A 25,864-nucleotide genomic window follows, 5' to 3' on the forward strand; every position below is an offset into this window, starting at 1 on the left:
TCTGTATGTGTATATATATATGTGTGTGTATATATATAATATATATCTGTATATGAATGGAAGAGAATATATATATATATATATATATATATATATATATATATATATATATATATATATATATATATATATATCAAAATACCCGCGCTTCCCAGCGGAGAAGTAGTGTGTTATAATATATGTGTATGTGTATATGTATATATATATGACAGCAACACTCATAACAATGACAACACAATTACATTGACAATCATGTTACGTTATTTTTAAAATGTTTCCTTTACTTTTTCATAACCTCTTTAACACACTACTTCTCCGCTGCGAAGCGCGGGTATTTTGCTAGTATATATATATATATATATATATATATATAATATATATATATATATATATATATATATATATATATATATATATATATACATACATATACACACATACATGCAGTTTCAATAACATAGAAATCAATATAAACAACATTAACATCATTATCATATGAGAATATGAAGTAATATACAAGAAGCACATTTCATATAAATATAAATTATTAAACAGTAAAATCTTCTTCTGTAATGTGCTACCGTGGCTATTCGTTTGTCTGTCCAGGATTTTAAATCACCTGTAGCTCGCAAACCGTTTCACCTATTGACTTGAAATCTGGTACACATATAGAACGTCACGTCTACTATCCGCTTTATGGGTGATGATTGTATTACTCTTTTTATCCATCCATCCATCCATTTTCCAACCCGCTGAATCCGAACACAGGGTCACGGGGGTCTGCTGGAGCCAATCCCAGCCAACACAGGGTACAAGGCAGGAAACAATCCTGGGTTTTTATCTTTATTTTATTTTATTGTAGAATCAACTCCTATCTGCGCACACCAGGGCGGCCGTGGGCGGATGCGTATGGTGTATTCACTCCACGTTATCGTGCATTGCGCTGTCACTGGTATTTTGATAAAAGAATTTGAACAACATATAAGAAGCGTATAAATTATTAAACAGTAAAACATTAACATTTAAGAAGTAAAGTTACATTAAGTACTACTGCAGTGCCTTCGGGTATACCTCATTTTTTGTTTGCTCATTACATGCTTAAATGTATACATTTTTTGGTGCACCTACCTAAGAACACGCGACATATAACAGAGCGTGGGAGAAGCGTGGATTTTAAACACGCGTTGAGTTCATCTGCTGGTCTCCCTCGTGAAATAACTGGTAATGTTTGACTAAAATCTACAGCAAGTAAAACGACATTACCTCCTATTTATTTTTTTACGATCTCTGAGATCTTGCTTTTTTCGGTTCAAGGCTTCATAAGCTCTTTTATGTTCTATGGTGTACTTATCCCAAGCCATCATCTTTGAATGTTGCAAGACTTTTGCCTTGTATGTAGATCGGGGTAATTACATTCATTGCATTCCTAGTCTGAATCACAGTCCGATTGTATGGGTGGTTACCTGGCACTGTAGGGTTGCTACCCGTCCTTTAAAATACGGAATCGTCCCGTATTTGAGAATGAAATTTTGTTTTGAATCAATACGGGACGGAATTTGTCCCGTATTTTTTTTATCATTTTTTTTAAAGCAGCGTCTCATGCAAATCATCCCACACGCATTTTATGAAGATGCCTCCTTTCCTACTTTTGATTGGGTAATACTTGACGTCATCGTTAGTTTGATTGGTCTTTTTAACTGTCCAGTGAGGAGGGCGGGTCTTTTAAGTAGAGTCTGCAAAGTGTTGGCACTGGGATGTGGCACCCGCTGCAGTATGCGTCCCTTATTTTTTTGTATTAAAAGTGGTAACCCTACCTGGCAGGTAACACTTATGTTTGGTCATGAAGTCGTCTAAAATCAGCCACGTGCCCTCTTTTAATTGTGAGAAGCAGATATATATAGCCAAATTCTCTCGCTTCGTTGCGGCGAAGTACTGCTTTTAATTTTTTAAGAAGAAAGTAAAACCTTTTTAAACGGATCGAAAATATACCAATAACAATTTGTTAAGGATCTGTTTTTTTGTGAACCTCGCTTTTCACAGCTGTCCCGCTACGGCGTGTGTTTCGTTTATTTGACAGTATGTAGATCGTGGTAATTAAATTCATGGCATTCGTTTACTGAATCACAATCTGACTGTATGGATGGTTACCTGCCAGGTTACGCTTGTGGTTGGTCAGGAAGTCGCCTTACATGCGCCACGTGCCCTCTTTCTGTTCCCAGAAGCTGATCATAGAATGGTTTTAATAGTTTACTTTCAAATAATGCAAAGAGTATGCGACACGTATTTCTCCTTAATTCTGGGCTCATCAGGCATTCACACTCACTGCATCCCCTCTCGAGAATCGAATATCGTCAGTGCCAGAGTTGAAGCCCCTAACGTTGCGGTCAGCAAGTGGGCTAACATCCGCCATGTGCCGTCTTTCAGTTGCGAGAGGCAGATCATAGAATGGTTGAAACTGTTGCCCCTAACATTGCGCTACGGCGTGTGGTTCGTTTATACCTCGTGTCTTCTCATTAAACTTTTATCTCGCGAATATGTTATTGCAATCCGCAGCGGGAGCGTTTCTATAAACTTAATTTAAACTTACGTTTTACACCGTGCTTTGTTTCCCTTATGAACATGCTTGTATGCTTCACTCGCTCCCTTCTCAATTGTTTAATGGATTTTTTGTTCTTCGCTGTTTGCGTCTCCTCCTTCATTTGTCCCTACTGCATTCACAGTCTTTTCACGTTATTGCAATCCGCAGCGGGAGCGTTTCTATAAACTTAATTTAAACTTACGTTTTACACCGTGCTTTGTTTCCCTTATGAACATGCTTGTATGCTTCACTCGCTCCCTTCTCAATTGTTTAATGAATTTTTTGTTCTTCGCTGTTTGTGGCTCCTCCTTCATTTGTCCCTACTGCGTTCACAGTCTTTTCACGTGATTACGTGGGAGGCGTGATGACGTGACACTCAACTCCTCCTCCCACGGCCATCGAGCTGCCGTCCATTACAGTATATTGTGAAAAAAGAGGTTCCAGTTATGACCATTACGCGTTGAATTTCGAAATTAAACCTGCCTAACTTTTGTAAGTAAGCTGTAAGGAATCAGCCTGCCAAATTTCAGCCTTCCACCTACACGGGAAGTTACAGAATTAGTGATGAGTCAGTCAGTCAGTCAGTCAGTCAATCAGTCAGTCAGTGAGTCAGTGAGGGCTTTGCCTTTTATTAGTATATATATATATATATATATATATATATATATATATACAGTAATCCCTCACTTATCGCGGGAGATAGGTTCCAAGGCCGACCGCGATAACTGAATTTCCGCGAAGTAGGGACACTATATTTATTTAATTATTTAACGTGTATTTGGATGTTTTTAAACCCTCCCTGTATTGTTTACAACCCACCATTTACTCTATTAAAAACAGGGACAACTGCTAAGCAATATGAAATCGGTAGATAAGTTTACAGTTACTGTATAGCGAAGTACATGTAGCAGCTTGTAGGCGGTCATGATGTCGTCGACCTTGTTGCAAAGATTCCTAAAGCAGATTCCATCCAGACTACTGCCTTATCACGTCCACTTGCAACTCGTTTAGCTCCCTGGTTAAAGGACACTGCAGCCGTAGATCTTATATGCTTTTCCTCCTTTTTAAATAAAAAGAATCGATGTCCTGCAGCGGTGTAGCTGTTCCCTTCCTTCAACATATCCAAAACTTTTACCTTTTCTGCAATCATTTGCATCTTCTGTTGGTGCTTGGACACGGCCCCTGAAGCATTACCACGTTAATGATGAATGAGTGAGATGAGACTTCCTGGTTAATGCAGCACTCTGTCGCTGAGCCAATCAGCAGCACACAGGAACTTAACTGCATGCTCTGATTGGGTAGCTTCTCAGCCATCCACCAATAGCATCTCTTGTATGAAATCAACTGGGCAAACCAACTGAGGAAGCAAGTAAAAAGACCCATTGTCCGCAGAAACCCGCGAAGCAGCGAAAAATCCACGTTATGTATTTAAATGTGCTTACATATAAAATCCGCGAAGTCGTGAATCCGCGAAAAGTGAACCGCGAAGTAACGAGGGATTACTGTATGTATATATATATATATATATATATAAACTGCCATGAACAGATGACCTCCATTTAATGAATTGTGTGGCTTCTAAAACCAACTGGCTGTACCACTAATGACTTAGGTGTGTCATATTAATGTACTTATGCAATGAATTATTTTCTGTTTTGTATTTGTATTAGCTTAGACCATTTTACCAAGATCTGTTTTCACTTGGACATTAAAGTGACTTTTTCTGCTGATCAGTGTCAAAAAAGTCAAATGAAATACACTGTGATTCAATATTGTACAATAATAAAATGTAAAAACTTCCAAGGGGATGAATACGTTTTATAGGTCTACAGTGTATATACTAGAATAAAATATATATTGCATAATAATAAACACCCCTCCTTTAACCGCCACCTTATCGTGGTGGAGGGGTTTGCGTGTCCCAATGATCTTAGGAGCTCTGTTGTCCGGGGATTTATGCCCCTGGTAGGGCCACCCAAGGCAAACTGGTCCTAGGTGAGGGATGAGACAAAGAGCGGTTAAACAAACCTCCTATGATGGAAAACAATTTTGGACGGCGTTTTCCCTTGCCCGGACGCGGGTCACCGGGGCCCCACTCTGGAGCCAGGCCCGGAGGTGGGGCTCGATGGCGAGCGCCTGGTGGCCGGGCCTGCACCCATGGGGCTCGGCCGGGCACAGCCCGAAGAGGCAACGTGGGTCCCCCTTCCCATGGGCTCACCACCTATGGGAGGGGCCAAGGAGGTCGGGTGCAGTGTGAGTTGGGTGGTGGCCGAAGGCGGGGGACCTTGGTGGTCCGATCCTCGGCTACAGAAGCTGGCTTTTGGGACGTGGAATGTCACCTCTCTGAAGGGGAAAGAGCCTGAGCTAGTGCACGAAGTTGAGAGGTTCCGGCTAGATATAGTCGGACTCACCTCGACGCACAGCTTGGACTCTGGAACCAATCACCTTGAGAGGGGCTGGACTCTGTACCACTCTGGAGTTGCCCCCGGTGAGAGGCACCGAGCGGGTGTGGGTATACTTATTGCCCCCCGACTTGGAGCCTATACATTGGGGTTTACCCCGGTGGACGAGAGGGTAGCCTCCCTTCGCCTTCGGGTGGGGGGACGGGTCCTAACTGTTGTTTGTGCGTATGCACCGAACAGCAGTTCGGAGTACCCACCCTTTTTGGAGTCCCTGGAGGGGGTGCTAGAGGGCATACCTTCTGGGGATTCCCTCGTTCTGCTAGGAGACTTCAATGCTCACGTGGGCAATGACAGTGAGACCTGGAAGGGCGTGATTGGGAGGAATGGCCCCCCCGATCTGAACCCGAGCGGTGTTTTGTTATTGGACTTCTGTGCTCGTCACGGATTGTCCATAACGAACACCAGGTTCAAGCATAGGGGTGTTCATATGTGCACTTGGCACCAGGACACCCTAGGCCTCAGTTCGATGATCGACTTTGTGGTTGTGTCGTCGGACTTGCAGCCACATGTCTTGGACACTCGGGTGAAGAGAGGGGCGGAGCTGTCAACTGATCACCACCTGGTGGTGAGTTGGCTTCGATGGTGGGGGAGGATGCCGGTCAGGCGTGGTAGGCCCAAACGTGTTGTGAGGGTCTGCTGGGAACGTCTCGCAGAGCCCCCTGTCAGAAGTAGCTTCAACTCCCACCTCCGGCAGAACTTCGACCACATCCCGAGGGAGGTGGGGGACATTGAGTCCGAATGGGCCATGTTCCGTGCCTCTATTGTTGAGGCAGCTGACCGGAGCTGTGGTCGTAAGGTGGTCGGTGCCTGTCGTGGCGGCAATCCCCGAACCGTTGGTGGACACCGGCGGTGAAGGATGCCGTCAAGCTGAAGAAGGAGTCCTACCGGTCCCTTTTGTCCTGTGGGACCCTGGAGGCAGCTGATAGGTACCGACAGGCCAAGCGGAATGCGGCTTTGGTGGTTGCTGAGGCAAAAACTCGGGCGTGGGAGGAGTTTGGGGAGGCCATGGAGAACGACTTTCGGACGGCTTCGACGAGATTCTGGTCCACCATCCGGCGTCTCAGGAAGGGGAAGCAGTGCAGTGTCAACACTGTATATGGTGGGGATGGTGCGCTGCTGACCTCGACTCGGGACGTTGTGGGTCGGTGGGGGGAGTACTTCGAAGACCTACTCAATCCCATTAACATGCCTTCTAATGAGGAAGCAGAGCCTGGGGACTCAGAGGTGGGCTCCCCCATCTCTGGGACTGAGGTCACCGAGGTGGTCAAAAAACTCCTTGGTGGCAGGGCCCCGGGGGTGGATGAGATACGCCCGGAGTTCCTCAAGGCTCTGGATGTTGTAGGACTGTCTTGGTTGACACGCCTCTGTAACATCGCATGGACATCAGGGACAGTGCCTCTGGATTGGCAGACTGGGGTGGTGGTCCCCCTCTTTAAGAAAGGGGATCGGAGGGTGTGTTCCAACTACAGAGGGATCACACTCCTCAGCCTCCCTGGAAAAGTCTATTCAGGGGTCCTGGAGAGGAGGGTCCGTCGGATAGTCGAGCCTCGGATTCAGGAGGAACAGTGTGGTTTTCGTCCTGGTTGCGGAACAGTGGACCAGCTCTATACCCTTAGCAGGGTCCTGGAGGGTGCATGGGAGTTTGCCCAACCAGTCTACATGTGTTTTGTGGACTTGGAAAAGGCATTCGACCGTGTCCCTCGGGGAATCCTGTGGGGGGTACTCCGAGAGTATGGGGTACCGGCCCCCTTGATAAGGGCTGTTCGGTCCCTGTATAATCGTTGCCAGAGCCTGGTCCGCATTGCCGGCAGTAAGTCGAACCTGTTTCCAGTGAGAGTTGGACTCCGCCAGGGCTGCCCTTTGTCACCGATTCTGTTCATAACTTTTATGGACAGAATTTCTAGGCGCAGCCAGGGCGTTGAGAGGGTCCGGTTTGGTAGGCTCAGGATTGGGTCACTGCTTTTTGCAGATGATGATGTCCTGTTTGCTTCATCAGGCCGTGATCTTCAGCTCTCTCTGGATCGGTTCGCAGCCGAGTGTGAAACGGCTGGGATGAGAATCAGCACCGCCAAATCTGAGATCATGGTCCTCAGCTGGAAAAGGGTGGAGTGCCCTCTCAGGGTTGGTGGCGAGATCCTGCCCCAAGTGGAGGAGTTCAAGTATCTCGGGGTCTTGTTCACGAGTGAGGGAAGAATGGAGCGTGAGATCGACAGGCGGATCGGTGCGGCATCCGCAGTAATGCGGGCTGTGCATCGGTCTGTCGTGGTGAAAAAGGAGCTGAGCCGCAAGGCGAAGCTCTCAATTTACCAGTCGATCTATGTTCCTACCCTCACCTATGGTCATGAGCTATGGGTAGTGACCGAAAGAACGAGATCGCAAATACAGGCGGCTGAAATGAGTTTCCTCTGCAGGGTGTCTGAGCTTTCCCTTAAAGATAGGGTGAGAAGCTCAGTCATCCGGGAGGGGCTCAGAGTAGAACCGCTGCTCCTCCGCATCGAGAGGAGTCAGATGAGGTGGCTCGGGCATCTGATCAGGATGCCTCCTGGACGCCTCCCTGGTGAGGTGTTCCGGGCACGTCTAACCGGGAGGAGGCCCCGGGGAAGACCCAGGACACGTTGGAGGGACTATGTCTCTCGACTGGCCTGGGAACGCCTTGGGATTCTCCCGGAAGAGCTAGAAGAAGTGGCCGGGGAGAGGGAAGTCTGGGCATCTCTGCTCAAGCTGCTGCCCCCACGACCCGACTTCGGATAAGCAGGAGACAATGGATGGATGGATGGATGGATAATAATAAACACTTGCATCATCTTATTAAAATATGCAGTATATACATACCTAAAATATTGATGATCATCAAAAAAGTCATACTCCTTTTGGATTGCTTCAGCCAGGGTACGTTTTTCCTTAATATCTTGCTGACTGCGGCACTTCACAATCATGTATCCTTTCTTCATCTCAATAACAAGATTGCGAACAATATCCACAATATTTTCTTCATTTCCTTTATCTACTAAATCAGGTTTTGTCAAAATGCCTGTTGAAAACTACCTGAGTGTTATATTTTATTCATTTTTAACAGGGTGAAAAAATTAAGAAGTGGGAAGAGGAGTGATGAAGGACAAAAGAATACTGGAGGTGAGATTGAGAGTATATATACAGCAGAGGTGTAAAAGCGGACACTTGAGATACTTCATCCTTAGAAAAAGTATAAAATCCTGCTCAGCAAAGTCCAAGTGAAGTAGGCAGGTAGCCATTGTCTTGTTGGTTTTTTTCTCTAATTTAGTTTATTGTTAATTTTGTTATTTTGTATACTTTGACCTGGTATTGTAAACTGCACAATTACACTAATAAAAAAATAGAAAAGTAAACAAAACAATATTTAAACAAGTAAATAATCACAACACGTGAAAACATGAAAGAAAAATAGAGCACACACACACAAGAAAAACAGTTTTACCCAAGGTTCTTTGTCCTGTCGGGTCAAATTCCTTTGCCATTTTTAAAGCCTCTGTAGTTGCTATATCAACGTTACTGGGCACAACAACCAGGTTAATTGTTTCCTGTTTTTTAATAAATTTCTGAATTAGACGTTTAATCTGTAAGAAAACATAGTGCATGCATTTAATTAATAAAATTTAAAAAAATACTTTATTTTATGACAATTTAAATAACCTTACATATTCAGAAAAAATGCACACTTTGTTCCTATCACTAAGTTTAGAATTGCCTCTGAATCTGAGTTTACAGCAAGCTGTACACTGGTTAATTTGTACTGTTCATGCATATTCACACAATCCTTCATTATAATTCTAACCATTCAAAACTGATTTTAATTTACAGGACACTGGCACTGCATATCACTATATACTGTTTATTTGTGTTCTAGTTTGCATTAGAAGCCCCTAGCAGCAATGGGTTCAAGTTAGGAATACATTTACTGGAAAGGCAATTAATTTTGTGACTCACACACTTATGCTGAGACAGTTTAGCACAGCTAATCAAACAAACAGTGAAGCTGTGGAGTCTAGTAAAAAAATACATTGTAAATTTGGGATCTGTGTCTTTAAACAGGTGTGCATGGTTGTGAAGGGGCTTCTGGGAATTTTAGTGTGTAGTTGTAGGCACTGTACATATAAAATGAGAACAGGAGGATGTGGCAGGACAGTTTAGTTTTTATTTTCTGCCAACTTCATCACGGGCAGCACACAAAAACCCTTTATGAAGAGGGCTGTCTTAAGTAGAAGCAAAACAAAACAGAAACATACATAGGCATCAGAAACATTGTGGGCCCCAATGCTCCTGGGGCCCCTGGCCAGTGCTGTTTATGAACTGTATTAGTGCAGTGGAGGAGGATCTTCCGTTGTAGCCATCGGATACAGAAATGGTGGTGGGTACTTTTTTGCTTTGTGCCTTCCCCTACCATAACCTATCACCCATGGGGGAGGTGTGAAAGCTTTATATTCTTCAAAAATTTTGATCTCCAGTTTTTGATGGATCTCGACGTTTTAGGGTCACCTGACACCAAAAACATTGATATCTCGATGATGGGTGTGTGTGTGTCTGTGTGTCACAGTTTCTTGAGGATGATCTAGAGCTAAAGCGGCTGGATGGAAAAACACCAAACTTGAAGCTTAAGTCTGTTATGAGATGAAGATGTGCTGATTAGTTTTTGAGCCAAATTATGCAAGAGAAAGACACACTCTAGAGGAACCCTCAAATACCGTAATGCATCAATTAATTAGGAATTCTTCTTGTCAATTGCTCTCGTAATGACCTATTTCATGATCAGAAAGATCATCTTCAGAGTGGTAAATAATTACTGAAATGTTATAGAATAGTTCGGGTAACTCGGTTATTAGGGCGCAAAGCCTACTGACGCTCATGTCCAAATTTTTTTTCCATTCCTGTCCACAGTAGACGTGCCTCAGAAGATCATATACCTTCTGGACTCTGGTGGTAGGACTCTGTTCATTATCCATTTTTCCAGTAAGCAAAAACTAAAAGGGAATATTCCACCATATATTTCCTTCTATTCGGTTTGAATGTCAAGATCCACACCCATTACTTACAATAAAGACTTTTTTGAGACTGTATAGACCAATTAGATAAGTTGTTTATGGCATTCATTTTATATATTTGTCATTACCTTTCTTTGCTGTGTTTGTAAATAATTACATATATAGTCTTTGCTTAATAAACTTGATCTATTTTGTCATTTTTCTGGTGTGTTTTGGTAATATTTGGGTTTTGGTGTGGAAAATACTGTAGGTGTTGGCCTAATTCCATCTCTCCCTCATTTTACAAATGTACCTGTGTCATTGCTACGCAAATCTGCTGATAACCTTAGCACCCCTTCAGAAGTTGGGGTTCTCTATAACTTCAGGTTATTTTTGTATAGTGCTCATTACAGTGCAGGTACAGATAGCTGTGACAAGTTCACAAGTAAAATGCAGATAAAAACTTTACAAATTACTAGTGTAACTACATAATACATACACATGAAGACACAGATTTGTTTAAACAGTCAGTAAAACAAGGTATATGTCCATTAATTAATTGTTGACCTGTGATAATTAGAACATTCCAAAAGTTGTGATGAGAACAGGCCATTCATCCCAATGAGTTTGTCCTTCCTCTTCATTAAGATTGTCCAAGATAACAAGAAGTTGAGATTTGAAGATTCCTAAAGTGTTTCTACTCTCCACCACACTACTTAGTAATTTATTCCATGTGTCTATGGTTCTGTGTGTGAAGAAAAACTTTCTAACATTTGTGTTAAATCTGCCCTTAACAAGTTTCCCACTTTGTTCATGTGTTCTTGTTGAAGAATGTATTCGAAAATAACAACTGGTATCTAATGTACTAATTCCGTTCATAATTTAATAGACTTCAGTCATGTACCCTCTTAATGTCCATGTGCTTAAATGATATCACATGATAACAAATGGGGTTATTACAATATACAATTATGCAATTCTAACTGGAGTGTTTTTTTATTTTTTTCCGTCCACCTTGGGTAACTGACTGTAATAAGTGTATAAGTTTAATATTTCACTGTGCTCTGTGCAAATATATTTTATAAATCTACTTTTCTTTCTACTCACATGCAGAACTGACACACAGGGGCTCATCATTTAGAGCTGCTAGGCACAGCATAAGACAAGACAGATAAGGACAGCTGAGGAAACCTGCACTATTTTTTCGTCTGTCAGAGTCAGCATGAAATTGTATCCTCTTTGCCTCGTTTGGAATTGTATTATTCACCTAAGTGGGGGGCTGCACATGAAGAAAGAGTATAAAGCCTTGGAACATTGCTCGGCACACCTTTGAAGCCGAAAATCCTGAAAATGCTTCCAACGCAGCGATGAAAATGGCAGACTCTATACATCGGGCCCCCACTCTTGAACAGGGTTCTTGAAATTGGCTTCCTTCGTCTGTAATGCAGCGTAAGCTGTCATTAAAGAAAGCCAAGTTATTTCTCCTATGTGATTTCTTACCGCTGTATCACTAAGGGAGGGGTATCGCCTTTTAATATCATATCTATATAGATTCGGGTTATGTAGCACTCCATAATTGTGGATGATAAATTAGACTGGATTGCCAATACTGATGCTCTGTGTAAGAAAGGACAGAGCCGGTTATACTTCCTTAGAAGGCTGGCGTCCTTCAACATCTGCAATAAGATGCTGCAGATGTTCCATCAGATGGTTGTGGCGAGCGCCCTCTTCTACGCGGTGGTGTGCTGGGGAGGCAGCATTAAGAAGAAAGACGCCTCACGCCTGGACAAACTGGTGAGGAAGGCAGGCTCTATTGTTGGCATGGAGCTGGACAGTCTGACATCTGTGGCAGAGTGACGGGCACTCAGCAGGCTCCTATCAATTATGGAGAATCCACTGCATCTACTAAACCGTGTCATCTCTAGACAGAGGAGCAGCTTCAGCGACAGACTGCTGTCGCTGTCCTGCTCCACTCACAGACTGAGGAGATCGTTCCTCCCCCAAACTATGCGACTCTTCAATTCCACGCGTGGGGGTAAACGTTAACATTATTGTCTGTTTTTACCTGCATTATTATCAATCTTTAATTTAATATTGTTTTTTGTATCATTAAGGTGCTGCTGGAGTATGTGAATTTCCCCTTGGGATTAATAAAGTATCTATCTATCTATCTATCTATCTATCTATCTATCTATCTATCTATCTATCTATCTATCTATCTATCTATCTATCTATCTATCTATCTATCTATCTATCTATCTATCTATCTAATCACACAAGAACTCATTCCAGCTAACTCCCCCTGCTGGATACACTGGCCTTATCATCAGACTGTCATTTAGAGACTTAAAAACCAATTCTATATTTAGGGACTGTATTTCTCTTAATTGCACATCTATCTTATGTAAGTGTGCACTATTTATTTTTTGTATACTATTTATGCATTATTTTTCTTATCTAATTTTATTTAGATTTTCTTTGCTTGTAACTACTTCTTTGACATCTTGCAAAGCACTTTGAGCTACATCCATTATATGAAAATGTGGTATACAAATAAGTATTGTAGTTATATTGTTTTTTTGTTTTGTTTTTTTAAATGAGTAATCTATCAAAAAAGTTCGTGGGTAGTACAACAGCTAACATTAGGACTGCAGCTGGGTTACCGTCTGCTTGTAGTTTTCCTGGATCTCTGGTTTCCTCCAAAGATTGCATGCTGTTAGGTAATTAAGGATGCTAAATTAGTGAGTGTGGAGTTCACAATGTGTCAAGTGCTCGTTTTTTTGTGCAGATGGGATAGGCTCTGGCTCCCACAATTCTGTACTCGAAAAAGCAGCTAAGGGAAAAGACGGGTGGGTGAATGAATCTTTGGCTAAATGTTACCTGTTCTCCAATGTCTTTTGGTTGGTTGCCAACAGCCACTCTAGCAATTCCTGGAAGGTCAATAAGGGTAAGATTGGGAACTTCAGGGGATTCAACATTGAGGCTTATTAATTCCTCACTGATGCCTACTGCAGAGCCGGTAATAACATTTTGAGCTGAAAAAAAAATTGATATGAAATATTGAATTTCAAATTAAAACTAATTTACAACAGCAAAAAAAAATCTCATAAATAAGAGAATGCATTTCCATAAACTGATTTTAAAATGTGCCTCCAATGATGAAGACTATGGGTAATGCAATGTAATATTTGAGTAAAACAGATGTATTCAAAGATAGCTGTTACCCAAAAATTGTTTACTTTTGTTTCTTAAATATTTAAGTGGAATCTGTTATCAATCTTTATATTAAAATAAAATGAGTTTTCCTTATCATGAAACAATATACTAACAGGTTATGTTTTGTTTACATTTTATTGCATCAAAACATAAAATAACAAATCTGTTATAAGTGAATCGATTGTGATGTCAATGTCCTTCAAAATATAAAGAGCAAAAAACATCAATAAACATTTACTACATATCTAAAGTAATTGAGTTTAGCTACAGGAGTACCAAACTAAACATATATGTATAAATATCTTATTTAGATTTAGTTTTAATTTTTGTGCCTCTTAACTTTAACAAGTAGATTTTGTGTGGACATATAATTTCAGGGATAAATTACATTTTGTGATACCTGAATTAATGTGTAAAAGTAAACCTGACTGGGTTTAGGTGAATAAGGGAAACAACAACAATATTAAAAGAGCTGAATTATGTGTTGCATAAGTTTAATTTGGTGCACATCCTCCTCATGTCTATGTGCATTTTACTCCGGGCACTTCTGTGTTGCCCCACATCCCAAATATGGCCACATTTGGTTAACTGGCAATCCTACATTGGCTCCAGTATGACTGAGTAAGTGTGTGAATGGGCTCTTTGATGGTCTGGCTGCCTGTCTGGGATGGTCTTACCCTGCTTGACCCACAATTTAATAAAGTGGGCATGAGAATGTGTTGTTATATTATTAATATTAGAGCTGCTGAGCCTGTTCATTCTAATTTTTAATTTTGCCTTTATTTACAATATTTACATGGTTTTTGACTTCTGTATTAATGCCAATGTCAATTTATAGAGCGCATTTAAAACAACATCAGTAATGATGTAGATAAGGTGCTTTAAAATAAACTATACAATAAAAATAAATAAACAGAATAAAATATAATAAAATACAATGCAACCAGCAGTAAATTGAAACAAAACAAATGACTAAGAGGAAGGAACTATTAGTATGACAGAAGGCTAGAGCATAGAAATGAGCCTTCAATCTCACTTTAAAAGGTTCAATTGAAGGCGACTCCTCAATGTGATTGGGTAAAGAATCACACAGAAGAGGTGCAACAGCTGCTAAAGCCCTGTCCCCCTTAGGTTCACACTTAGTACGAGGGACCATAAGAGACAACTGATTGGTAGATCTAAGCTCTCTGGATGGGTAGTGCATAACACACAATTCAGATAAATAGGTGGGAGCATACCATTTATCCTGATACACATCAACACTGATTTTTGGAGCTGGGACTAACCAATTGTTTCGGTTTTCTTCTTTTCAATATATTTGTGTGTAATTGTAGGAGATTATTTGTCCATTCAGATAAGGTATTTATGAGATGTGTCTATTAAATAACAAGACTGTGATTCCACCCAGTAAACAAAGCAGTCAGAACCGGTTATAACTGCATGCGTAGTGACCTTGAACATGTCTGAACCTGCATGACAAGCAGCAACACTCTATGACGTTCAGTTGATTGTGAGTCGCCATTTAGTTTGGTTGTGTTTTCTGTAGTGTGCCGAAAAAATGCTAAGTTTAAAAGTTGTGCAAAGATAGTCCCAAGGGTTCTCACACCAGAGCAAAAAGAACGTCGCAAGGAATGTTGTGTTGACATTCTGCAGCAACTTATTTCCCAGGAAGTTCTGGCACACATCTTCAGAGATATATTGGTTGCAACAAAGAAAACAATGTGTTTAAAAACAAATGTAATAAAGTCTTCAGCTATTAACAATAGTTAAAGTCACCACTTGCCAACTGACATAGTAGTGTTTGACATTTTGAGTTCCACAGTGACTAGAGCATGGTCAGAAACAACAATGGTGATATCATCAACAACAACATAGTTAATTCATTCACTATGTTACACAAAAAGAAGAAGACATCTTGTCTTGATATACTGTAAATGTAGACACATCTATGAGTTTATGATTCCTTGTAAACTGTAAAATTGTTGAGGCAACTTTAATTGTAGGAGGATTCAAAAATGACCTCTTTATGCAGATGTCATAGTGTTTTATATTACAGACACATGTACTAAATTTATTGGATTAATTTAAAATTTTAGACTAAGAGCATACCATTCCATGTAAATAGCCCTGCATGTCGGTGAAAATTTAATGAAATCTTCTTTAGTGTCTCACAGAATTTCACATACCATGTAATAAAAGTTATCCCAAGACTGAAAGAGCTATTTAAATTTAACTTTAACCACTTGATAGAATTTGTGAAAGAACATCTCATCTATTGGTCATACCTTTAACTAACTGTGCACTGTATTAGCTAGGGGAAATAATATTATTAAAAATTAATATTCTTCCAAACATTTTTCTTTATCAGAGCATTCCAAAATAAATTAGTACACCATTAAATAAAGCTGAAGGAAATTAATAATGTGCAGATTTCTGTTTACTATTACTGTCATGCATTTTCTACAAATACACTTCATATGACACAAAGCTATGTGTGATCTGTCTAAAGACAGCAAATATAATATAATTGATAATAATATAACTCACTGACTACATTTATTTAATTTGCTTACCTTTTGAAATTTCTTGTTCTACAAAAGAAGGATCGCGTAGGTCTATTTCGATATCTTTGTACTTGAGTTTCCCTTTCCATGGTTGCCATTCTTTTGTTTTCTTCATTTTTAGTTCAAGCGGACATCGTGTTACAATTCCTGTAGTAAAACCCATTTTTAATTTTTAAGTATGTAGATAAAAAGACAGACACTATGTATATTGAAATATACAATACAAAGTTCTAGTATTATATGCAGAAGGGTGTTACAGAATACTGTTTATAGTGTATTATAATGTGTGTAGTACTAGGGTGTTGTACTGTGTTAGCCATTATGAATGTAGTGAGAACTCAAGCAAAATGACACGTTTTATTGGCTAACTAAAAAGATTGCAATATGCAATCTTGCATGAAGAAGGGGCCTGAGTTGCCTCGAAAGCTTGCATATTGTAATCTTTTTAGTTAGCCAATAAAAGGTGTATTATAAAGTAAAATTAAATGTCTATTTTTCACCAGAAAATAAGAAAATTCAATTATTTTACATTTTTCACAACCCAAACCTTATCCAAATCATTATGTTAACGGGCAGCATGGTGATTCAGTGGGTGAAGCTGCTGCCTAACTTTAGTTTGAAGCCTGTGTCTGGCTGTTGTTTAGGTTGTGTTTGCACAAAGTTCTTCACTTGTCTGTGTAGGTTTTCCCTGGATACCCTCATTTACCTCCTTAATCGCAAAAGACCTGTTTTGTAAATGTGGTGATTTGAAAGTGTCTCTCTGTGTGTGGCCGAGTTGACTCTGTCTGTGGATACTGCTTTTCAAATGGCACTGCCCGGGTATGACCCTGAAATGCTTTGGGAAGGTTTGAAAGTAGTATTATGATACCAGGAAAGACTCACTAAACATTTTTGACCTCACTGTCTTAGTTTTTAATGGTAGTAGAACTTAACTATAGTGATTAAATTACCCATCCCTCAATTTTCAAATTCATTTAATCTGGTTTAAGGGTCAAGCCTAATTTGCAGCCCTGTGAAGAAGGCAGGAACCAGCTGAGGATAGAGAAACAGTCTGTCGCAGGGCAAATACACACACCCACACTTATGTATAATACAGCATAATATGATGAGAAGAAAACCACAGTACCTAGAGAACAAAAATCAACATAGACACAAGGAGAAGATCTGGCAGCACAGTGGGACATGGACTTGTGCTGCTATTTCTAAAGCCCTGTGTTTAAATCCCTGCCCACCCAGGCATCCATCTGTGTGGAGTTTGCTTATTCTTTCCCTGTCTGCTTGTTTTTTTTTAATCCTGGTACTCCAATTCCCCAACCACATCCTAATGATTTACAGATTGGGTTTGGAGTCTGTGTGTGTGCGTTTGCCCTTCAGTGGACTGGTGCCCCATCCAGGGCTGGTTCTGCCCAAAGCTCTTTCAACAAGCTCACCACCAACCCTCTACAATGCTGAAACAGATAAGCAAGTTAGAAAATGGATGGATGGATGGATGGATGCTTTGAATTAGACACATTTAGCACTACATATACAAAATATGCCAATATTAAAGTTATATTTAGGATTTCTTCCAATTCTATCCAAAAAGAAATAAATCTGCAATGCAGTTATCATTGTACTTTAAATATGTCATGGGTTTTCGAAAAAGCCACCAAAATGAAGTCACATAAAAAGACAGACACACACATACTGGGGACTACAGAGAACTTTTCAGTGGGGGCAAAGAGTGATACAAGGTTGTGGCACATGAGAGAAAAAGATTGCTGAATCCTGGGAGGAACGCTTCTTCAGCATGTAGAGCAGCGGTTCTCAAAGTAACAAAAAAGGGGCGCGAAGATGTGAAAAAAAGAAAACAAGAATCGGAAATATGAAAAATACATCTATTGAAACCAAAACAAATTACCTTAAACTACATTCGGATACTAGAAAAATAAATATAGAGTTAGATAAATGTCGATAAAAGTTAAGTAGGTATAATAAAATATGCATCTATGATATATCATTAATTAAAAAAGAACAAATTGGTATTAGTGGGCTCCTTTCAAAAAAATGTTAGGGGGGCGCGATTAAAACTGTTATGAAAACTTGGGTCGCAAATACTTAAAGGCTGATAAACACTGACATAAAGCATGTAACATGGACATTAACATGAAGGGCTGGCTTTTGAAATGCTACTCAGGATTAAGAGACTCAGGGACTTAACAGGGCATGAGGGGACTCTTTCCTATGTCTTCTCTCTGCCGGTTTTCTAATGAGCCTAAAGTTGAGATAAGGACATAGAACATACTGTAATATAAGAAATCTGACAACAACAGGAGACCATTCAGTCTGACAAGCTTGTCTGTTGAGCTTATAGCTAAGATATCCCAATATTTCACCCAGACCAAAGCTTGAAGTAGAACCAAATTACTGCCAGTACTCTGTTTATGATGTAGAATAACATTCAATTGAAGAGTGTGGGGATGTGGGTCCATGAAGCTTCACACATCAGTTGAAAGTAACATTTGATAAAAGAACACGTGTTCCTCTTTTCCACTTGAAGCTTGTTGATAGTAGGTGCCTGTACTCACTGGCATTCTAATAAAAGGTACTGGTACTCTACAGAGAAATCCCAAAAGGTGACAGTGCCGAGTACCAGTAAATACAACTCCTCTTGAAGCATTGATCCAGATTCTTATTAGAGGTTATCAAGGATTCTGCTTCAACTGGTTGTCTTGGTAGTTTGTTTCAGATTCCTACAACTCTTTCCATAAAGAAGTGCTTCATGGCTTCAGTTTTAGACACACTTCCCTTTAATATCTACTGACGTCCTTGAGTATGTAATTCGCCACTAAACTGAATGAACTATGCTGGATCTACTTTATCCTTTGCACTTTCCTCTTTTGGAGGCTAAACATGTTTAAGTTTCCGATTCTGTCCAAGTACAACATGTCCTTAAGTTCTGGGATAAACCTGGTTGCTGTCCTTTGCACAGCTTAAAATGCTAATGTTTTTTTGCAGTGTGGTGACCAGGACTGCACACAATATTTCAGATGTAAATTGGGCTCACAGGCAAGGGAAATGAAAGGAAGAGTGACCAGAGGGTGAGAGGTTTTGTTTTCATATAGCAATCATATGTGGGGTGGTGAGGAAGCGACATGACATGACAAACAAAAAAAGAACCTGTTGAGAAAAGCCAGAGGGGAAACAGAATTAGCTCAGTATTAGTGATTATATTGTATAAGTTACTTCACAAGAGTAAAGAAGTACATTTATTTTGAAAAAAGTGAAGCTGTGAAAGAACAGAATACAAAGTACAAAAGGTACTGATTTCAGTTCCATCTAATTTTTACATTGATTTGAATTCCAGTTTCATCTTTAATTTAGAATTACACTGTGGAGTTAGTTGCACACCTTTGTAAAAATGCAGAAAGTTACTTTTATAATCATACCACCTAGTACAGAGATACTCCATTTATTTTTTTTTATTTTTTCTTCATTTGAAAGTCAAGATTTACTCTTTATTTTTTTCAAACACTGTTTGTTTCATATATCTGATCATTCTAAACAGACTAGTTTCTGTAAAACATTCTCTTACCAGATCCTCGTGGCAGTGACACACCAGACAAGGCTTCAAGAACAGAACTTTTCCCAGAACTCTGATCTCCAATCACAGCAATAGATGGTAGAGTCAGGTCTTGGTCAACACCCAGTGCTCGCAGAGAGTCAATGAGATCAATATAGGGACGGATTTTTAATTCATACTGACTGAATAAGGTGTTCTTCATGTTGTTGTTTATCTATATTAAGAAGACATTTATTTTTTTAATGACATTTTTGCAATGCAGAGATATGATGTATATATTAATGTTTAATTGTTCATTTTTATTGCAAGAAGTTCTGAAAATAAAAAAGATATGAAACTCTAGCTCAATTTGTTGTAATATGAATATTTCTTGTTGAAGGCTTGGATTCCATTTTGTAATGCAAATATACAGCAAACCTTGCCATATTAGTCTCACACTCACTCTTCTGCCACTTGTCCTGGTATGAGTTACTGTAGTTTTCTGGCCTAGACCACTGCAATAGTCTCCCACACCTTCTAGGAATTTCCAAACATTTTATGGCCAGTTGGGAGGTATATCATTTCTTCAATATGTCTTGGGTGTCCCCCCTTGGGAAATGTTTAAGGTGACTTATGCTGGTGGCGCCTAGGGGGCATCTGCACCAAATTCCTAAAATACCTCCACTACATTCTATTAATCTATAGAAGAAGTGGTTCTACTCCTAGGCCTTCACATAATGTATTATCAAGCTCTTTACTTTCTCATTAAGAGCAGGTCCATCTGCACTGGAACCTCATTTCATCCATGTATGTTCATCATCTTATTGTGTTCATAAGCATTAATTCAGACTTTATGCCATTACCTAGAACTCATGACTATGGGGACATTTGTTGCTCAGTAAATTAGGAGCTTCTTCTAGCACCCTAGTTCTTGGTGCAATCAATGAAAAGTATAATTCTTGCAAAACTACTTCTGCTGCACTAATCAATGGACTCAAAATATATTTGAACTTTTCTGTTTGGTGCATATCTTCCCATCTTTCTTATGTAGAATTTTGGAGGTGAGTGTTGAGGGTCAGGAGCCATACCCATTGGGTGATAGTCAATAAAATGCTATACATTGCTCATTATTTTACTTCTTTTTACACAGATAGGCCACAAAGGTTAAAGATTCAAGAGCATGGACAAATTAGCACGTCCTGTTATATTAGTCTACGTACTGTATTATTATGGCAGAAGATTAGATTTTCAGACCTTATTTATAAATGTGAAAACAAGCAAACATTCAAATATCTGTTCAAAAGAAAGAGGTATAATGATGGAAATTTTGATGTTTTGTAATATCTGTCACAGTTATTTAGGGGAACAATGAGGTGTCCACAAATAGAAGCTGCATACATTCTCAACAAGAGAGGCAGTAAGCAGTGTAAAATAAATAAATAAAAGAAAATATTAATATAATAGCTCAAGTAAAACTATATGGAACTTCTTTTAGTCTGATGCCAACTATAAACGAAAAGTACTAGTCTTTTTATTATTAAATTCTATTTGCAGAGACGTAATAAAAGAATGAAAAGATACTAGAACGGGTCTATACAAAATGCAAAGAAATAAAATATCCAACCATACTGGTCTATTTCATCATCAATCCTGGTTTTACTGGGCAAGACTGCAGGCAAAGGTTACAGTTGGCACAGTTTCTACCATGCTAAATCAGTTTACTGATTGATTTTAATTGACATAATTTCTACGCTAACATTGTTGATACACTATAAAATTATAAATGCTAATGTTTGTGCAACTATGTCAGCATATGTTTTAAAGTTTGTTTAAAGGTTCATTATTTATATTCTGGTCACAACTACAAAAAATGTAAAAGCAGTTGCACAGTGTTGTCTTATTTTTGGTGGTGTCTGGTCATTTACTCCATGATAAGAAACAGCACTAAGGAGTGAAAAGGAAACAATGGACAGATTGGGTCAATAAATGTCTGTGACTTATAGTGGCTTTAAAATCTAACTGCCCCTTGAACATCTCTGTATTCTGCTATATCATGATGTCGTACGAGCGTGGTAGGATGTTACTCTACATACTGTAGGAATCTTGTCTGTTGTCTGGTGTGGAAACATTTTCTTTGTATTTTAACTCAACATTTACTCCTAACATTTATATTATGGTTGCCAGTTATGCACAGTACATCAACTTTTATAGTTTTTCCCCTTTAGAATAATTTTTTACTGTTTTTTCATCTGCATAGGTGCAGAGTTTGCAGGAAATATAAATGTTAGCGGGGATCAGTGGTCATATCAGCTGAGTTGCAGTAACAGGGGAGCTGCCATTGGTAGGACTGTTATTTAATACGTCATAATTAAATTCATGTTACACATATCAGGGCTCAAGTTCAAAGGCAGGAAACTAGCTGGTAGTAAACTGTCCCAAAGATATCAGAAGGATTTGTAAGTTAAAAATATTAATTTACTCTGAACTTGTAGACATTGTGTAATGGAGTTTTGTTTTTTTTTTAGTTTATAAAACAAGACTCCTCATATTTCATTTGAGTGTTTTACTCAGATAAGTTGTAGTGAATAAACTGTATGACCAAGACTATAGAAATTTACTTTAATTTAACCAAGAATTTACAGCGAACCAGTTAGCTGACAGGGAAGAAAGAGATCATGCTGACAGGGAAGGTCGCTGAAGGGAGGATTAGATGCAAATGGGGAAGTGGAATGAAGACAAATGTTTGGAGGGCCAGCGAGGAAGGGAAATGTCTTAGAAGAAACCGCTTCAGAAAAGGGCTCTGCTAGATCTGTTCTTCTTTTGAACCATCGTCTAAACAGTTTGACATTTTTAAGAAATGTACTTTAACACAGTGTTGAATACTGGGATGCAAATAACTATTGCTAATACAGAGAACTCTGGGAAATATGCAGATGTAAACCAAAAGTTAAGAAGAAGTATGTTTAAGCTCAGGCAAACTAACCGGTGTGTGTCTGCCTGTACGAAGATGTGAAATGCTGTAAATTACATACATATCTCACATTGTTATGCTAAGGCAAAGCCTACTGTTTCAGACACTGATTTAAGTCATTCAGGTGGTATCTTTTCTTTCACTTTTGACTGCTAGTATTTAATGCCTGGCTTCTCTGCAAATAAATGTAAATGATAATTAAAGTTTCAATAATTCCTCACTGAAACTTGCCTTGTTTAGTATCTTCCCCTGTATGCTTTTTTGGCATATCTGCTATTTGTTTAGCTCTTTTAAAGGTAGCCATCAGGCCTTGTTGGAGTATGTCCTTTATGCCTGTGGCGAAAGCTGAGCTCATTCTGTTTGAACTGGGTAGCGCTTTCAAGGGGTAACCTGAAGGATTTAGGTGTCTCTATGGACCTTCCTAAGGTATTAATGTTTCAAACATAAGTGATGAGTGAGTATAACATAGGTAACAGTAGCATACATGTAAATCAAGACTAATAATTTAGACATTTCCAGTATTACCTTGTCCGCCAACATAAAAGAACCTTCGAGGTTAAAGTAGCTTTTGTGAACACTTTTACGCTACAATACACACTGTGAATTAGAGGGAGACTAGAGGGGCAGAAAAATAATACAGCAGGCAATTCATTGTAGACTATGGTTATCAGGTTTGTTAAGGTGTCTGAAAAAATGTCTGCAGACATCTTCCTGTGCTACAAAAACTGAATAGAGATGCACAAAAACTAGCAAAAGTCACGTGGAGTCATTTTATAGCCTCTCTGTAGGAGTTAAAATGTGTCCTGCTGAATAAGCAAAGATAGTTTTTTATAAACATCATTCAACAAAACATGTAATAAGTGATGAAAAATAAAAAATGCTAAATAATACTCTTCAAGAGGATGCAAAGTGCATAGTTTGAATTCTAATGTGCTTTATATTCTGTCTGATAGCAGGTCATATGATTGAAATGATTGGGCAAGCAGTAAACTTGAAGACAGAGGTTCAAGGACATATACAGTATATCAGCACATTTTTATATACACGTTAAACTAAATATTTCACCTCTCATATCTAACACACACAAAAAAATATATAATCAAGTCATTATTTAATAACAAAGTGCCAACCTCATGAACAATTGGTGTCACCACGGAGCTGACTTTCAGTGGTTCAGACATTTTCATCTTCTTTGAGCGTGACATGTTATCAGTTGTCTAAAATGCAATAAATATCAAAAACAAGATTAAGTTTCACATTGGGATGCAATGTTCAAAACTTTATTCTAAACACAGCATTTTATTATTTAAGAATATTTTTCACACAAATTATGCTTGCAACATTTCTGTTTTGAAACAGAATTAAATTTTGCATCTATGCTGCTATCTAAACGTGACAACTAACTTGAAACTGAGCTCAATTACTTTAACTGAAAGCTGGCCATACTATGCAATGAATTCCACCACAACGTAGCCCCACATCAATGTGAAAACTTGTTTAAGAGAAACTGCCCTTCACCGTGTGCTTTAGTAATAACATGTGTCCTACTTTGGTTCCATATCTTTAGTAAATGTTAACCACTGGATTGCCGCTGAATTGACAATAATTAATGTTGTCTGAAGAACAGAGCAGAGTGCACAAAGAAAGTTAAGTGCAGGAAGGTTCTACACCAAGCAGGTGTACATTTTGGGGACTTATGCAAGCCAGCAATAGAATTGATTCTCCTGGCTGATTAATAGTGTATCAAATAAAAAAAAGTAATATGGAGAACAAAACATCTATGAACATCTTGTTTGATTTATTCCATTATTCTACCAAAAAGAGACCCTAACTTTAGTTGTAACAATTATATCCAGTTATATATATATATATTGCTTTGATACAATCAGTGAGAAGTTATCAAGCCTGATTTGATGTGCCAGAAAATTAATTGGGGAAAAATGCACTTTTATTAACATTAATTTTAAATCTAGGGATCTTATTCAATTCTTTTAGCTAGTTTTATAATAATACCATAGATGAACCTGTGTCTATAATATGAGGCACTGTTTGCATCAGCATGAAGATTTTCTGCTCAAACTCTTCCCTTATGGTCCATTTTATATCTACCTTCTTCCAGATGTTAATAGCTAGTGGTACAAAAGATCACCCTTTGTGATAATGGAGATGAAAAAAATGACGATAAAAAAATAAAAGATAACACTTTTTATGGTGATAAAAATAGGTTGAAGGTTAAGCATTAAACCAATTTACAGAATTATGAAAAATCCTCTTTGGAGGCTGCAAATGTTTTAATGTCATACAGCACTAAATCTCAGTTTGCTACTGTATCACTGATGTTAACAGGCCAAAGGTGTTTCTAGTACTGGTAAAAGTTTGGGAAAAATCATGGATCAGTTGGAAGACTGTTTTGAATTTGCAGAAGTAATTCATGCGTATTTACTTTTAAAAATCCATTAACCTTCATAATAGTTAAGTTACATTCATGGTACAGAAAACTTTGGAGACTCAAAAAAACTTTGAAAACTCATCAACTGATCTCAATGAACTCACAGACGGGTACAGAATTAAGAGATGAGACTATAATGGCAGAAGCCTTAAAAAGAGATGGGCATCTGGAATTTAATATAAAGATTAAAGGTTGTAGACCACTTTGAACATTATTTTATTATTTGATTATCCTGTAATTTAATTTCCCTCCCTTTTCTTAAAAAAAGAAAGAACTAAACAGCAGCATTTAAGTTAGAAAAAAGTGTAACATTTGGCACAAAGTTATTGACAACATACCTTTTATAGCAGAAATAAAAGAAATGTGGCCACTGTCTTTTCAAAACATGAAGTAAGTACAGTAAGTGCAGAAAAATGTGTTTACTTGTGAAGAGAAGGATGTAATCAAGACTTTCTAGAGCTGGAGGAAACCCTAGAGGAAGTAAAAGAGAATCTGCCTAAAATGGTTCAGTTGAGTTCAGAATCCCCCTGTATTACCACCATGTCATGTTCCAGAATCTCAGTTCAGCATACTCTGGCAAAAAAAATTGCATTTACAAACCAGGTTTATATCGAGTTTGGTTTGGAAAAGGTCATCTTTGTAAGAACTAATAAGGCTTGTGATTTAGTTGTTGCTTTTTTCAAAGTCACATAAGAAATTAAATAACTTATTACCACCTCAGGAAACAGACTGAAATGATTCACAGCGTGTACTCAGTAAGTGGACGTGTTCAATCTTTTATCATTTGTAGCATTCCACACGGATGTGATAAAACAATTATGCCTGCTGAACTTTGACACGTACAGCTGTCTGAAGATTTTACAACAAAGTTTCCTCAAAATAGAACACAGGTATATAAACCAAATGACTAACTAACTGCTGCTGCTTAAGTTTTTCTTTCAGTCATATCTCTCTATTATATAAAAAAATCCTATGACGAGACAAGACTTTTTGGAAGATTTTTTCAAGTCCCCCGAGACAAGACTGGCCATTAGATTTTTTCAAGTCACGCCCTCCTCTGAATCATATTCAACCACGCACACGGTATTC

At 38.8% G+C, this 25,864-nt stretch overlaps 1 protein-coding gene across 1 annotated transcript in view; it reads right to left on the minus strand.

The window, feature by feature from the left end:
- LOC114650728 (interferon-induced GTP-binding protein Mx-like) overlaps positions 1 to 25,864 on the minus strand; it is a 74,352-nt gene that overhangs the window by 31,858 nt on the left and 16,630 nt on the right. Inside the window, 6 exon segments of the mRNA XM_028800537.2 lie at positions 7,873 to 8,071; positions 8,495 to 8,633; positions 12,915 to 13,069; positions 15,824 to 15,961; positions 19,389 to 19,590; positions 23,457 to 23,543. Of these exon segments, the coding sequence (XP_028656370.2) occupies positions 7,873 to 8,071; positions 8,495 to 8,633; positions 12,915 to 13,069; positions 15,824 to 15,961; positions 19,389 to 19,590; positions 23,457 to 23,543 (920 nt within the window).

Source organism: Erpetoichthys calabaricus, chromosome 4, assembly GCF_900747795.2.
Source record: "Erpetoichthys calabaricus chromosome 4, fErpCal1.3, whole genome shotgun sequence".
In the NCBI taxonomy this organism is placed as follows: Eukaryota; Metazoa; Chordata; class Cladistia; order Polypteriformes; family Polypteridae; genus Erpetoichthys; species Erpetoichthys calabaricus.